The following is a 16,828-nucleotide window of genomic DNA, read 5'->3' on the forward strand; positions in this document are numbered from 1 at the left end:
CCGCATGATCACGTGATCGCTATTTGGGCGAGGCACCTGGTACCATATCCAGCGCGCACACACACAAAAAGCAAGTGGAGATAAGCCATGGACTCTTGTACCGTATTGCTGAATGAATTCATCAACGGCTATATTGTTTTGCATACTACTGTATTAATCCCATTACTTAGGGGCTTAACCCTAACCCTAATTAATTACATACTACTGAATTACATACTACTGGGTGCTGCAAGTAAACCAGGGGAGACATATTTCAAAAGGAAATGTGCCAGAGAGGCTTGTAACAGTGTTTGCAAGGGGGATGTTGCTCTTTCTGGGTGGTGGATGTGTTTGTGAAAGATTTCTTGATGGAGCGACACAGAGGCTGAGTGTTGAGGGTGGGCAGAATTCAGCCAGGTGAAAAACAGAAGAGCCTCTTGAGTAGCAAGACAAGCAGGTGAAAAGGCCCTGAGGTAGAAGGGAGCAGGTATCATTCCCAAAAGGAGACCCAAGCAAGAAGATGGAGAATATTGAGGGGAAAGATGGTATAAAAAATAATGTCGGAGAGAGAGGCTAGGCCTTGGTAATAAATCTAAATTATACCTTAAGTGCAATGGGAAGACAGAGAAGAATTTCATCGAGGGTGGTGGGAAATCATTTACAAAATTGTTGAGCCATATACAAATTCACACTAGTTTATGTTACCCATCATAGTAAGAATATTCAAAAGAAGTAGCAGAGAGAGAGAAAGGGTAAGGCATATGCAGTGGTAGCTTAGAAAAGCACCAAATTGAGGCGCCTGGGTGGCTCAGTTGTGAAAGCACCCGACTTCGGCTCAGGTCATGATCTCACGGTTCGTGAGTTTGAGCCCCGCGTCGGGCTCTGTGCTGACAGCTCGGAGCCTGGAGCCTGCTTTGGATTCTGTGTCTCCTTCTCTCTCTGCCCCTCCCCTGCATGTGCTCTGTTGCTCTCTCTCTCAAAAATAAACATTTTTTTTAAGCACCAAATTGTGTAGCAAGTGGAGAATTTAAAGATGGACCAGGTTGATGAGAAACAAGGAAGTCTCTAGAGAATGGATTAAATGTTGAGTTAGGTTTAAAGGCACCACCCGAGGTCAAGAGTCCTGAAGAAGTTCTGATGATCATGGACAAGCATAGGAAGGAGGCGAGAAGGGAAAATACTAACCAGACAGCTTGGCGATGAAATTTTCAGTAAGAGCTAGAGTTCCTAATTTGCATTTTGACTTCAGTAAACTTAGGGACTTTATTAAAAATTTCATTTAGGAGGAAAATTTGGGCTTAAGAACATTCCATAATATGTGCATATGGGGAGGTTTGCTGATGGTCACAAGCGAGTGGGTGGCTTATGCCTTCCATCTGCCTGGTATACATACGTGAAGATTTTGAGTGAAGGTTTTGACAATGTGAGACTTCCCATTTATTATTTTTTTAAAATGTTTATTTATTTATTTTTGAGAGACAGACAGAGAGAGAGAGAGAGAGAGAACACAAGCAGAGGAGGGGCAGAGAGAGGGAGACACAGAATCTGAAGCAGTTTCTGAGCTGAGCTGTTGGGGCTCAACCTCACAAACTGTGAGATCATGACCTGAGCCTAAGTCGGAGAGTTAACTGACTGAGCCACCCAGGCGCCCCAAGTCAAAGATTTTTAAATGCCCTTTTAAAATATATTTTTTCTAAATTTAAAAAATAGACTATCTTAAAAAATAAAGAAAATAATAGTTCTGTATTTTGGCAAAACATTACAAAGGTTGCCTTGAATGGCTCCACTACCACGACCCTCGGGCGCCCCCTGCAGGCCTGGAACAAATTACCACGTGATAATAGGGTTGGCTCCTTGTTGCCCCTTACTCCTCAAGGCCCGCGTGAACAGGTAATCCCACCAAGATTTCCTTTTTAAGTCCCAGAACCAGGAGCTTGGCGCGGATGGAGCGGGTTCTGGAAGGCATTCATGCACGTTCTGCTATGACATGAATCCATTATTGCTTTGTGACAGAATCTTAAACTGGGGACATGTCTGGACAATTTTGTAGGTTACATGTCAACTCAAATAGATGGGTAGGTGGAGGGGTTTCCCCTTCAATTTTCCAGCCAACATACTTACCATTTCTTGTATCTTTCTCCTGAAGTTTTCATCCTGGTAGTTATACAGTCTTTTATTATTATTTTAAGTGTTCTGTCTTTTTTTTTTTTTTTTTAAATGTTTATTTATTTTTGAGAGAGAGAGAGCTTGAGCGGGTGGAGGGGGGGGTGGAGGCAGAGAGCGAGGAAGACACAGAACACAAAGCAGTCTCCAGGCTCAGAGCTGTCAGCACAGAGCCCAATGCGGGGCTCGAACCCACAAACAATGAGATCATGACCCGAGCCGGAGTCAGATGCTTAATGGACTGAGCCACCCAGGTGCCCCAAGTGTCCTTTCTTATAGCTATTAATAACACATAGTAATAACATTCATCTCTGACATACTATATAATTCATTTCTGTATTTTGAATATGGTCTGTCTCTGATCACTAGAATGTAAGCTGTATGAGGATAAGGAATTTTGTCTATGTTTTTCAGCACCTGCCCTTCTTGATCCATTCAGCCTGCCACCAATTCCAGGGTTTTCATTGGCTACTCCAGCTAAGCTCTTCCTCCCCAGGACCCCTCAGGCACTGGTCCCAGGGCTGCAGCTCCCATGCTATAATTTGTGGGGATACATGTGTGCCAACTGTAAGCTTCTTGATGTGAAGCACCTTGTGTAATTCATCTTCCTTTTTGCAATAGCATCTGCAACGATACAGATTTCGAACAAACAGATGCACACGCAAACATTCTCATTTAGATCTGCTAGAACAGAAGCCTGACCAGTGACAAGTACATATACCTGGAGGGTCTGACAGTTAGGCACAAGGATGGGGCAGGTGGGGATCTGCCAGGGCCCTGGAGAGGGCCTGTTAGCTAAACAGGCCTTACCTGATTATCACCAGCAGCAGCTGGCTGCTTTGCAGGAATGTAGATTCAAGGTCACAGGGACACTGATTTTACAAGCTCAAGCAAAATAAAAAAATCTGATACTGTTGAGTGCAATTTCGTAAGTTTCATATGTCGGTTCAATTAAATGAGAATACTGCGTGGGTCAAAAAAACCCAAACCAAAAAATAAAAACATGGATCCTGTCAGTGGATGACAGTCTTCATCTTAGTGTAAGGGAATATGTTCAGTCACCCTTAGTGGGGATAGTATTTTCAAGTGGTGACTGGTGATTTTCCTTCCTGACCTGCAATTGTTTCCATTTGCACCACAAGCTTCTTTCTTTTGCTGGTCCAAACAGGTGGGGACAGTCCCCTGCTAGAGAAAGAACCAGAAGCAGAGGTTGGAAATGCTCAAATTTAAGGAAAGGAGAGGAGGCTTAGCAGAAGACTTGAAAGTCCCCATTTACATTTACAGAACTGGTTCTCCTGCTGGGAAAGAGATCTGCTTGAAGGATGCCAGGGCTGGGAGAGAAGGGGAATGGAGACCGTGAAATGCAGAGTGAGGCGGAGGGCTTCTGAGCCGGACAGAGCCAGTACCATGGTTGCCAGGGGTCAGCCACTGTCCAAGCGGTTGCCCAGATCAAATGACACCCTCCCAAGCCATGAGACTCTGGCTTGGGGAACACCCCACCACCCAGAGCCCCAGGTAGAAAACACTATCGGCTGCTGACCAAGCAAGCTTACATCCTTTTTTCTCTCACTTGTTTTCAGAAGCCCATGCCAGTTTCCAGTGATTTTGTATAACTTAAAATGTTACTTATATTAATATAGAATGGGTTTCTTTATTAAGTGAATTAATAAATGTTTTAAAATTCCGTTTTAATTTCAAATATGGTGAATATCGATGAAAATAACCTACATACACAGAAAATCTTTGGGGTCTTCAATAATTTTTAGAAGTGTAAAGGAATCCTCACACACACAGAAAAAGAAAAACATTTGGAGGCACAAGCGTCAGGGTACACAGTAATTGCGCAGTAAGTGTTTAATAAATTAATGGTATCTCCTCCTTTACACCAGGGCACGAACGTCTCACATTCTAGACCAAGGTCATTCGTTCTTAGCTCTGTTTAACGCATGCCGGTTTCTTAACAAGGTTTGTGGGATTGATGAGAGAACTCCCCTTTGATCCACTCGTGGCCCCGCCCCGGCTCCACCCCCAGCCCCGTCCGGCCCCGCCCCGCTGCGCGGGGCGCCCCCTGCCGCCCGCCGCGGAACGCTGGGGCCGTTCGCCACACCCCCCTAGTTTCTGTCGGCCCACAGGGCGTTGCCTGTGCCTTTAATTGGCATGTACCAAGTCCTTCCAGGATACATTACCTCCCTGAGTCCCAGACGTTAGGAATCACGGGTCGGTGATGCGGTAGGAGGGAATGTGGAGGCAGTGTTGTATTTTGGGGGCGCTCTGGGCCGACAGGGAGCTGGAAGCGGCCCCGGGCCGAGGCGCGCCCTTGCGGCCCTCCCCACCGCGCGTCGTAGTCCAGTCCCAAGATGGCGGCGACCATGAAGAAGGCGGTGAGTGGGGCGCTCGGGGTGCGGGATGCTCGGGCGGGCGGCGGAGGTCGGCCTTCGGGGGCCGGGCGCGGGCTGCCTGGGGTGTGCAGCTCTGAGGCCCGGCGTGGGGCCCGAGGCCGAGCCCACCGGCCCTGAGAGCGGCCCCGCGGCGAGGCCTCCCCGCGCCCGGCGCCCTGGGCGTCTTCCCGGGCCCCCCGGCCGGCCGAGGCGGGGCAGCCGGGCCGGGACCCTCGGGGAGCTCTGGGTCGCCTCTCGCGGTGCTGGGGACGGCCGTGGAGAGCCTGTGGACCCGGCGGCCCACGCCTTGTCCTTGCGGGGGTGAGAAGCCGGAGGTCCCATTGACTGCGGTTGGCCGTCACCGCTGGGCATTTTACCTGGGTTGTCACATTTAACCCTCGCAAGCCCACAAGCGTGGGTGCTGCTGGTACCGTCCTTTGCGCGGAAGGAAGCCGAGGCCCAGAGAGGTAGTCACCTGCCCAAGGTCACGCAGCTGTAAGGAGCGGATCAGGACCCTGCATCCCCAGGCAATTTGACCCCAGAGCTCTTGTGTGTAGCCCTGAGCCGCCCGCATCCACACTCCGTGTCTCTGTGCTTCCAGACTAAAACTGTATATATGGAGGATAGACGATAGGCCAGGGCCCAGAAGCCGTCTGTTTATTATCTCCGGTCCTCCCAGCAACTTAGCAAAGACCGTTTCCTCCCATTTTACAGATGGAGAAACGTAACAGAGGTTAGTGGCCTCAAAATGACTCAGCTAATAAGCAGAGCTGGAGTGCAAACCCAGTCTTTATTCTGTTTTTCCCAAAGCCCACCTTTTATTCTACTAAGCACGCTGAATTCCTGTTCACAGCTTGTAACTCACCGAGTCTACCCAGATGCTTGAAAGTATCTAGATAGAAGACAAATAAAACGGGGAAGGGCAAGGACATAATAACATCTGATCGTTACTGAGGCTTTACTTTTTATTGTGTGCTAGGCACAGCTCTAAGCGAGTTGTATACGTTATTTTAACCTTACACGCTTTTTAGAGAGAGACTGCTTTGCTCCTTATTTTACAGATGAGGCAACTGAAGTATACAGGCAAAAGTAGGATTTAAATGAGCACAACCATTGTGATTCTAGAGCGTTTTTAACCTCTGTGGTGTCTGATGAGTGTCCCCCGGCTAAAGGGATTTGCTGGCGTCATTCAACTTCAAATTCCTTCGCTCTCCTACTCAGCAATATGCATAGTCTGAGCCAATTCCTTCTATTGTGGGGTGCTAAAACCAGGACCGCCCCAGGCACACCAGGATGAGTTGTGCACTCTATTGGCCTGCCGTCCACAAATTCTTATTGAGTACTACCAGAGTAGGGTTCAGGGTCATGGTGACTCTGGGGAGTCTGAAACTTTGGAAGATTTACGCCACCTCTGTTTTGTATTTAAGTTGGGCGCTTTGTCGGGGCACCTGGATGGTTCAGTTGGTTAAGCGTCTGACTTCTGCTCAGGTTCATGGGTTCGAGTCCCCCGACGGGCTCTGTGCTGGCAGCTCGGAGCCTGGAGCCTGCTTTGGACTCTGTGTCTCCCTCTCTTCTGGCCCTCCCCCATTCACACTCTGTCTCTCGTTCGTAAATAAACGTTAAAAAAATAAGTAAATTGGGCGCTTTGTGAGGTATGATCTTTAATTCCATAGGAGATACTGGTTGTAGGCTCTCCCCTCCCCCACTTGACAGAAGTGGTAACTGAAGCGCGGGGAGATGAAGTAAACGTAGAAAAATGATCTCAACCTCGGACTCGGCAAAATTTTTGATTACCAACACATTTTCATGCATTCAGCAAACTTTCTGAGCATGTAATGTGTCACAGTTTCAGTTGGAGGTGATAAGCAGCGATAGCAGCAGTGATGTTTTTATCCCCTTATCCTCATAGCCCTTGTAGAACTTCTGTTCTGGGGGAGGGGCAGGCGTTACTCAGTAGTCCTCCGGAAAACTAAAATTTCCAACTCTGCTAAGACCCATGAGAGAAAGGACTTGTGACATGAGGGCTGGAGGGAGTCTGTTTTGTGAGCAGAGAAGGCTTTCGTGAGAAAGTGCTGTCTAGGCGATGACATAGGAGGGGAAGGGAAAGTTGGAAAGGGATGAGGCGTTGTGGAGGGAGAGCATCACTTGCAGAGACCCTGGGTGTGTTTAGAGAGAGGGAGGCCTGGGAGGCTCAGTTGGTTCAGTGTCTGAACTCTCGATTTCGGCTCAGGTCACGACCTCACGGTTCGTGGGTTCCAGTCCCGCGTTGGGTTCTGCACTGACAGTGCGGAGCCTGCTTGGGATTCTCTCCCTCTCTCTGTCTCTGCTTCTCCCTCCTCCCTCTCAAAAATAAATACACTTGAAAAAAGAAAGAAAGAAAGAAAGAAAGAAAGAAAGAAAGAAAGAAAGAAAGAAAGAAAGAAAGAGTGGCTAGAACAATAGAGAATTGGGGGAGGTCGAGCCAAGATGGTAAATGAACATATCCAGGGGTGGAGGGGTGGCCAGAACGTGAAGGACTTTCTTTGTCTTAGTAAGACTGGCCTGATAGATGCAGCAGCCTTCTGCAGGTGTTTTCCAGTGCTGGGAGCACTCTGGTCGGTGACCTGCGCGTGCAGTGTGGCCCTCTGCCCACCCTGGGATCAAACAGGCCTGCCGGTGAGTGAGTGTGAAATATCATAGGGACTGTCCTTTGAACTTAATAAAAACTCACAATTTGGAGTGCTTGACATTTACGTTTACATCCCAACCATGGCTTTTCTGGTGAAAATGTTTAGGTGAGGTGATTCAATCTTCCTGGCCATCAGCTGGGAACAGAGTGTGTTCGATTTCTGTCTCTGATCCTGAGTACAGATGGCCCCTCCCTGGAGAGGCCATCTTTGACCTCCCTACCTAAAGAAGCCCCCTTCACTCCTAAGCCCCCAACACTTCCAACCCCTGAACTGGTTTACTTTCCCCATCACATGTGTCATTATCATCTAGCATTATCTTGTTCACCTTGCTTTTTGCCCACCTCCTTCGCGAGAATGTAAGCTTGCAGGTGTTCAGGAGGGTGGGACTATGGTGGCTGTCTTCACTATGCCCGGCATGTAGGAAACATTTACCACATAGCTGTTAGATAGATGACTGTAAGCATGAAAAGTGAATAAAAATAGGAAGCGAAACTGTCTTGGGGACTTGGTAGACACCTTTACAAAACAAAAATAAAGGCAGACTGAAACCGGCCAGAATTGCCTTCTAGGTTTTTCGAATACCGATGGACTCACCTGTCAGGGCACATTCTGCTGGTAATAGCCAAACTCGGTGTGGGGCGAGACTGAGTGTGGTTCACTTGCCTCACATAATCCCACAAGATGCTGGGTCTCAAGAAGAGGGCCTAGGGAATTTTAATTTCCACTTTTCATCTCGAGGAGTCCTATTTCTCCCTGGAGTAGCAGGATTTTCTTCTAGATCCTTGGGTCTTTTTCCTCTGTAATGATTTTTTGGTAAGCATTATTCAGGAAACAGAGCACTTGACTGTCATTTATTGAAAGGCGATTCTGTCCACGGGCCCTGTGCTAGTTGCTAATTTTATCACTCACGCGAGGTAGGAACCAGCTTCCCCATTTTATAGATAACAACCCTGAGATGGCTACAAAAGATTGACTCATTTGTCCAAGTTCCCGCTTGCTTGGATTTGAATCCATTGTTACTATCTCTGTGGATTTAAATCCATTGTTACCACCACTCTGCGCCGCCTCAAATGAAACATAACTCCTTCCTCTTTGGGTTCTCGTGGCTTTGGGAGCAGCAGTGAGTACATCTGGCTTCTCTTAAAGCAGAAGTCCCCAGCCTTGGGGGGTGTGAATCCCTTTGAGGATCTGAGGAAAGCTGCCAAGTCCCAGAGGAATGTGCATCCAGTATGTGCCACGCTGCATACAATTTCAGGGGGTAAATGGACTTCCTGGTGTCTGGGGATCTCCAGTGAAGAATTCGCCCCCCCCCCCCCCCCCCCCCCGCCACAATGAAGCTTCAAGCAGTGTAGGAGTGTTCTAGAACAGTGAGATGAAAACAGAAGCCATTGCTATTAGTCATGGAAGGTGCTGACTTCTCACTTTTTGCTGTAAACAGAACTCCACTGGGTGGCTTACAGTTTACACACCGACCTCACGCTGCCTCACTCACCACCTGTAGCCCTTATCGCCGGTGAAAAAAACCACCGTTAAGGAAATGGACTCTAGGCCCCGAGTACATTCTGGGGGCTACTGTGTGGTGAGACCACAATAGGAAACGCCTGCTTTGGAAAAACAGCCAAATTCCTCCACAACTTTTCAGAAACTGTATGTATGTGAGTCTGATCAAGCATGATTTACATTTAAATTCAGAAACAATATATTAGCCTCCGTTGTGTGTCAGGCCAGCCCTGTGGTAGTTGCTTTCGCGGGAATTACCCCGTGAAAGCCTCAGGATGACAAATGTGTCTATAAATACATATTCACGTTTTCAGGGGCTCAGTGTTTCAACTCCGCAGGCAGGCAGGAACTCTCTAGAATTCTCCACGCCCTGTTTGCTTTGGGAATTGGTAGTTCTCATGTAGGCAAAATAACTTGAATGCCAAGATATCTGAATATGGACTTTGCTTCTGTAGTGTAGCCCCGCGTTTCCCAATTTCCATATTGATAAAAATCATGCACAAAGTTGAATATTCAAAGTTATATGTATTGTGACGGAGAGGATTTGTTCAAGATGTCCTCTGGGTCTCTGACGCTGAGCCTGATGCACGTGAAACTGTGGTGTGGTTAGAGCCCGGGACGGGGAAGGGCTGAGTTCTAGGCTTCTTCCTTGACATTCTGTCCACTGAGCTCCAGTCTTGCCTGACACAACAGGTTGACTTTCTACCTCTGGAGAAATCAAAGTGCGCACCTCTTGGGGCACCGGGTGGCCCAGTCGATGGCGTCTGACTCTTCGTTTCATCTCAGGTCGTGATCTCACAGCTTGTGGGACGCAGCCCTACCTTGGGCTCTGCACTGATAGCACGGAGCCTGCTGGGGATTCTCTCTTTCTCTGCCTCCTCTGCATGCTTGCACTCTCTCTGTCTCTGTCTCTGTCTCTCTCTCTCTCTCAAAATTAATAAATGAACATTAAAAACAACAAAAAAAGCATACACCTCTTATGTGACCGGTCATGAGAAACCAGGTAAAAGGATGAGGTGTGGTTGTTGTGAATCCTCACCAAAGAGCAAAAATAATCCTCGCTGAAAGGCCCACGCTCTCCCTCTCTCTCCTTCCTCTCTCCCCCCTCATTTACCTTGTAATCCAGTGCTCTTATTCCTATTTTATAAATGAGGGGAAACTCTAAGGAGAGTGTGGTATTTAAATTTTTTTTTTTTTTTTTTAATGTATGGTCCTCCTTTGGGAATCTGATGAAAGTCAAGGACTTCCTGCTGCCTCTTCCAACTGTGCATGATCACGTGCCCCCACACATTTTCACCCTTTAATTTCTGAGAGCTCGAGGACCTGTCTGGACCCAGAGTCAACTTGGGTTGAAATCCAGTTCCACCACTTACTGGCCGTGTGACTTTGGGAAAATTACCTACCCTCTCTGTGCCACACTTTCTCCATCTGTAAAATAGTGCTACTTCCTGATGGTCCTACTTGTTAAGATTTATTGGAGGATTAACAGTGATGATAAACTTCAGAAAGTTCTTGGCACACGGTGAGAGCTCAATAAATGTTAGCTATTATTTTTATGATTTTATAGATTGTCATCTAAGTACTCTAATTTTCAAATTTAATCACTAAATATTTTTAAACGTTTGATTTTAATCATGTTATATATATAGTACATTACACCTCATTCTCTTTTAAAAATTAAGAAAAAAATGTTTTTAATGTTTATTTCTGAGAGAGGGAGACAGGCAGAGCGTGAGTGTGGAGGGGCAGAGAGAGAGGAGATACAGAATCTGAAGCAGGCTCCAGGCTCTGAGCTGTCAGCACAGAGCCCGATGTAGGGTTCAAACTCACCAACTGTGAGATCATGACCTGAGCCGAAGTTGGATGCTTAACTGACTGAGCCACCCAGGTGCCCCCTTTTTAAAACATTTTTTTAAATGTTTATTTACTTTGAGAGAGATAGTGTGTGTGTGTGTGTGTGTGTGTGTGTGTGTGTGTGTGCACGTGCGTGCACATGCGTGTAAGCAGGGGAGGGGCAGAGAGAGGAGAGAGAGAATCCCAGGCAGCCTCTGCACTGTCAGTGCAGAGCCTGATGTGGGGCTGGAACTCACAAACCAGTAGGATCATGACCTGCGCTGAAATCTTAAGAGTCGGACACTTAACCGACTGAGCCACCCAGGTGCCCCTCATTCTTAATTAAGGTATGTAAAAGCTTTTGCATTAAAAGAAACATAATTTGGGGGCACCTGGGTGGCAGTCACTTAAGTGTCCGACTCTTGATTTCTCATCGGGTCATGATCACGTGGTTTGTGAGATCAAGCCTCACATCTGGCTCTGCTCTGACAGTGGAACCTGCTTGGGATTCTCTCTCTCCCTCTCTGTCTGCCCCTCCCCTGCTCATGCACACATGCTCGCGCCCTCTCTCTCTCTCGCTCTCACTCTCTCTTGCTCTTGTTCGCTTTCAAAATAAATAAACACTTAAAAAAATAAAACAAACATAATTTTTCCTCTGTGTGGAATATAGCCACTGAGATGCATAGTAACCTTCTTGCCAGTATGTCATTTGTGCTAAACATTATAGAGACTGTCAGATTTCTGATAGCCTCAGTAAGCTTATGCAGGTTTTAAGTCTGAGAGAAGAAACTGCTGTGAGGCATTTGCCAGAGTTCGTTACCACATCATCTTTGCTCTCTGGTTTATCTTGATGACAAATGTTCTAACTCGAGAAATTGTGCTCCAGGCCAAAGTTGGCTGACTTGATTTAGGACTTACTCCTAATTGTTGTTTATATATGAAGTGTTTTTGTAGCTTAGGTATTATTCTGTAGGATGTCAGAAGAGATCGTAGATGTAGGAACAAATCTTTTTTTTTATTCTTCAGAGAGAGAGAGTGCGAGAGGGGCAGAGGGGAAGGAGAGAGAATCTTAAGCAGGCTCCATGTTTAGCATGGAGCCCAACATGGGGCTCGATCCCACAACCCTGGGCTTTTGACTTGAGCCAAAATCAAGAGTCGGACGCTCAACCAGTTGCCCCAGATGTATGAACAAATCTTGAGCTCGTGGAGCAAACAAGTATAACGCCTGTGTTTGTGATTTTCTGTACCTCTTGTGGTTCTCGACTGTATGAGGGCAAATGGTTTATTGAGTTGTTTCAGAGTTAATACAAAAAGCCAACCTATACCTTCTCCCTTAAAATTAATTCTGCAAAAAATTAAACATTTTTTTTTTTCAGGCTGCAGAAGACGTCAACGTTACTTTTGAAGATCAACAAAAGATAAACAAATTTGCACGGAATACAAGTAGAATCACAGAGCTGAAGGAGGAAATAGAAGTAAAGAAGGTAGTGAAGAAACGTATCTTATTTAAGGAAAGGAAAAGGTCTTTATACTATAGCTTTTAAAACTGAACTCGGTAGTATGTGACTATATTTCTCTGGGCTCTTTGTCGCAGATGACGCAATCCACTCTAGTTAGTTTACCAAGAAAGACCTCTCTTGAGGGGCGTGTGAGAACTTAGAGATCGTTGAGGGTATGAGCCGGGGCCAGGGCTCCAGGAGCAGGTCCGGGAACGGCGTCTCCGAGAACGCGGCCGGTGGTGGAATCGCTGTTGTTTGCGGTGATCCCAGAGCCAGCCGCCTCCCTCCCCAGGGGAAGCTGCCCGGCAGATCACTGGGCTGCCACCCCCGTCCCTGCCCGCCTGCGCGACAGGCCCGGGCCCAGCCTCTCCTTGTGGGGCCCTCCGCGCGCAAGTCCAGTTCGGGTGCATTTGATTGGTGGAATTTAAGTTATTATCTGCTTTCATCCTATTATCAGGCAAGGCTGCGAAGTGCAGGTTTGTTTTGTTTTTACTCTGCCGAGGGAGGCAGAATTCCCAAAGTGGAAATTCTTAGGGTAGGAGACACTTTGAGTGGCCACGGGTACCTGCTGCCCAGCACCGGTGCGTGTTCTGGAAACACCACTCTGGAAATCTCTAGAGCTCGGTGTGGGAGTTCGCTTTTCAGCGCTTGCTTCCTTATGAAACGCCATCTAAAAATGTAAGAAAGTCTTCGGTTCGTGTAAGAATACCTTTGTGAGAGGATCTCTCCCGGAGCTGGTGTCCCCAAATTAAAATGGGCCGTTTCAGCTTCTATCAGGGAATTTTGAGTGCGCTTTTCATGGCTGTTTCCTTTTGTGTGTATAGAAACAACTCCAAAATTTAGAAGATGCCTGTGAGGACATCATGCTTGCGGATGATGATTGCTTAATGATACCCTATCAAATTGGTGATGTTTTCATTAGCCATTCTCAAGAAGAAACACAGGAAATGTTAGAAGAAGCGAAGGTATGTTGAAGTCTCTCCCTGGGCGAGGGAGTCTAGCTCTTAAGTCAGGGTGTGTGTTGCTATACGGACCCCGTTAATTCCAGGTGTCGGGGAACGGCAGCTGCGAGGTGACGCTCCGGGGGTTCTTCCAGCGTCCCGGGCATGCTCCAAAAGCCTGGCAGGCGTGATTGCGTTCAGTGCTAACAAGGGGTCTGAGAAATAGGGACCACGCATCCCAATTTAGAATTGAGGGGTAGAGGCTGGGGAAGGTCATGGACTCATTCAGGGGGACACAGAGGGAGTGGCCTTTTGACTGCAGAACCCGTGCTCTAACCTAACTGTGTGGAAACTGTAGAATATGATAAGGGAGACAGCAGCAATCACCCGGAATCCCATTTCCCTGAGATAGTCATCCTTAATTAACATTTTCATATAGTTCTTTCATGTTCTCACCTTCTCTTTTCTCTGGGTAGGTTTGCTTCACATTTTGCCCAGTTCTAAATCCGGTTCTATTTAACGTTCCTTTGTCCAGCAGAAAGTCATCGGGGGCCTGCTCTGGGCCAAGCACACATGCGTTGAAAACAACATTTTTGATGACTGTTTAACATCATGCTGGTGGACACTGTCCACTTGTTTCCAGTATCTTCCCACAGTCATGTTACAATGAGCATTCTTACACTTGAGGCTTTTTCACATTTAGGAAATTCTTTTAAGGAAATGATCAGACACATGTCATTACTGGGTCAGAGTATGGATTTATTGACACTTAAGGCATTTGAGATACGGTATGAAATCAGTTTCCGGTTCACATGCCCTCCACCCGTCTATGAGAAGAACAATCACATTGTGCATATGAGAAGCTGATAGAAATCAAACATTTCCTAATTCTTCTGAAGTTTGCTTAATCAGTCCAGATATTATTTAAAATGTTAGTCTCCCTTCTTCAAATGTCATAGAAAGCAAAACTTCCTCTGAATTAAACCCACATTTAATAAACCTGTGGGAAGAACCAACCCTTTTCCTCCAGAATCTTCCACGCAGAAACATTGGTATCTCCTCTTGGGTTTAAATCTTCTCTTTCGTAGTAAAATTTTATAATTCTGTTCCTTGTTAATCACCCTGAAATAGTCTTGCTGGATGTATTTCAAGATAGTTTATCGTTTGTGTCCACTGCTCTGAACATACTGTCCTCCCTCTCCCCGCAGGTAGTGACCCTTTATGTGGTCATTCATACAGTCATTCGTTCATTCATGCATTCATCCCAGAAGTATTTGTGGGCTGCTTACCCTCTATCGGGTTCTGCCATGGAGCAGGGCTTGGGGTTTTGGGGGGCGGGGGGTGGAGGGAGGACAGGGAAACCACGAAACACGCCTGGTTCCTGCCTGCGCAGAGTGTGTAGTGTAAATGGAAAGAGGAAGTTCAACAAGTCAAACTACTAACGAGTGGGAGGCCGAGTGGGGAGAGAGGCGGCTGGAGGACCGGGTCTGGCGTGGGCATCAGGGCCAGGAGGGGGTCCCTGGCGGAGGGGTGAAGCAGCTCGACAGTAAGTGGGTATTCTCTGGAAAGGAGGACGGGATGTTCCAGACGGATGCGGGGTGGTCGTGTGTGTGGATGGTCCTAAAATGATCACGGCACAAAAATACAAGTAAGAGTTTAATTTGCTGGAGATTTGGGAACATCCGAAATCATGGCCACATCTTGAAGAACTCTGTCAGTCAAGTTGAATGAATTGACTTTATTTTAGCAGGGGTCAGCCAACATCCTGTGCAGGGCCAGGCAGCAGGTATCTGAGGCTTTGTGGGCCACCTGGGCCCTGTCAGAGCTGCCACGGGAGCAGGGAGTGTCCGTGCACGCCCATGGCGGTCCTCCAGTAAAGCTGTCCCAACGAGCGTCTGGCTAGGTCTGGCCCGGGGACTGGTTTCTGCTCCCCCGGCCCAAGGCAAAGGGGAGCCTTTCGAGGGGGGGGGGGGGTTTAAGAAATGTGCGATAATGTGGTAGGGTCTGCGATTTTAAAATAATTTCCTTGCATGTTACAATTTCATTCATGAACTAGGTTTTCTGGGTAGAGGAGTTTTATCTCCTTTCTGATAGCTGTACATCTTCTTTCTCTTTCTTACCGCCATGGTTCTCAGACTTGTAGCAGGCATCGGGGTCACCCAGAGGGCTTGTGGACAGTTTCAGTCACCGAAATCCCAAGAATCTCTCGGTCAGGAGGCCAGGAGTGCGGCCCCGGAATTTGTTTCCAACAAGTTTCTAAGTGATCCGGGGGCCATACTTTGAGATTCATTGGCCAGATTTCTAAAAGAATAACATTGAAATAGTGCAGGGGAGGGGCGCCTGGGTGGCTCGGTCGGTTAAGCGTCTGACTTCGGCTCAGGTCATGATCTCGCGGTCTGTGAGTTCGAGCCCCGTGTTGGGCTCTGTGCTGACAGCTCAGAGCCTGGAGCCTGTTTCAGATTCTGTGTCTCCCTCTCTCTGACCCTCCCCCGTTCATGCTCTGTCTCTGTCTCAAAAATAAATAAACGTTAAAAAAAAAAAATTTTTTTTTGAAATAGTGCAGGGGAACAAGGGAAGAATGCCCAGTACTGACAGAGTTTCTTGGTCATGTTTAAGGAGAAATCCTTTTTTTTGATCCTGGACAGGAAGGAACTTCTCATATTCCATGCATGTCATGTGGGCAGCGCTGATCTGTTTCATGAATGAGGCACCCACTACTGCTGTCTCTCAAAGTCTAGCTCCAGGAGCCTTGCAGTTAGTGAAAATTTCTGCCAGCTTTTGACTATAAGTTGTTATTCTAAATTACTGGTGGTACTGTGAATTTCTGTCATTTCTTCTCGTTTCGTAGTTATTTTGGGGGGACATTGGAAGAGGCTGGGTCAGAAGCGAGGCCTTTGATAAACTGTTTACCAGAAGTGTTTGTAATAGAGGCTCTTCCTTTATTAGGATATGACAATTTAGGAATTAATTTTCTTTTATCCATTTTGTTTTTTAAATCAGCAAAAACTGAGGAAACAGGCTTGATGTATTCTATAATAAGCAAATATAAATCATGAATTAAAAATAGCTGCATTCAGACTTTTGGTTTAGATTTAATTATCAGTGTCCCTTAGCTGCCTATCCAAGTTTAGAAAGTTTTTGACCTAGAAATCTTCCCCTATATTATTTCGTCTACAGACGCTCAGAAACCATCCGTTGAATAGAATTAATTTAAACAACTTATTTTTTCCAGAAAAATTTGCAAGAAGAAATTGACGCCCTAGAAGCCAGAGTGGAATCAATTCAGCGGGTGTTAGCAGATTTGAAAGTTCAGTTATATGCAAAATTCGGGAGCAACATAAACCTCGAAGCTGATGACAGTTAAACATTTTATAATACTTTTTTTTAATTTGTTTAATAAACTTGAATATTGTTTAAAATGATAATTTCCCTTCTTCAAATGATATGGAAAGCAAAATTTTCTTTTTTTAAAATTTTCATTTATTTAATGGAAACTTGCCTATTTTCACATGTCTTGCTTATTTATTTTATATTTTTAAAAGAAGACAGTATTCATCTATGTATTTTGCATAACGATTCTATCAAGTGTAGGGGCTTTATGTCATGTTATTAAAATTGGTTGAGCAACCTTTTATGTTTCTATATTATTTAGAATATTTGGTGCAATTTTTATTTGTAAGAAAATTTAGCCGTTGGGTCATATTGTTTACATACGTCTCTTCCAGTTTGTATTTGGAGGTGGCTGAAGACTACAGAAAGATCCCGCCCTACGTCCGACTACTGACGTCACCACCAAAACTTTGTCCTCTGCTGAATGTACATATTTCATTTAAATATACGTAGTGCATGTCACATCTAGACATAAC

At 46.3% G+C, this 16,828-nt stretch overlaps 1 protein-coding gene across 1 annotated transcript; it reads left to right on the top strand.

Moving 5' to 3' along the window:
* The first annotated feature begins 4,272 nt into the window (after positions 1 to 4,272).
* On the top strand, positions 4,273 to 16,594 carry PFDN4 (prefoldin subunit 4). Its single transcript, XM_060620688.3, has 4 exons — positions 4,273 to 4,523; positions 11,899 to 12,006; positions 12,846 to 12,986; positions 16,195 to 16,594. The coding sequence occupies exons 1-4, from the start codon at positions 4,500 to 4,502 to the stop codon at positions 16,324 to 16,326; spliced, it is 405 nt and encodes a 134-aa protein (XP_060476671.1). The 5' UTR covers positions 4,273 to 4,499; the 3' UTR covers positions 16,327 to 16,594.
* Positions 16,595 to 16,828: the final 234 nt, after the last annotated feature.

The sequence above is a fragment of the Panthera onca genome, chromosome A3 (genome assembly GCF_046562875.1).
Source record: "Panthera onca isolate mPanOnc1 chromosome A3, mPanOnc1 haplotype 2, whole genome shotgun sequence".
NCBI lineage: Eukaryota > Metazoa > Chordata > Mammalia > Carnivora > Felidae > Panthera > Panthera onca.

What these genes read in the sequence shown, in the direction of transcription:
- PFDN4 (XM_060620688.3), top strand. Translation starts at nt 4,500, where the DNA reads ATGGCGGCGACCATGAAGAAGGCG. An exon ending in CGGCGACCATGAAGAAGGCG is followed by an intron (nt 4,524 to 11,898) that starts GTGAGTGGGGCG and finishes TTTTTTTTTCAG; the next exon opens with GCTGCAGAAGACGTCAACGT. An exon ending in AGGAAATAGAAGTAAAGAAG is followed by an intron (nt 12,007 to 12,845) that starts GTAGTGAAGAAA and finishes TTGTGTGTATAG; the next exon opens with AAACAACTCCAAAATTTAGA.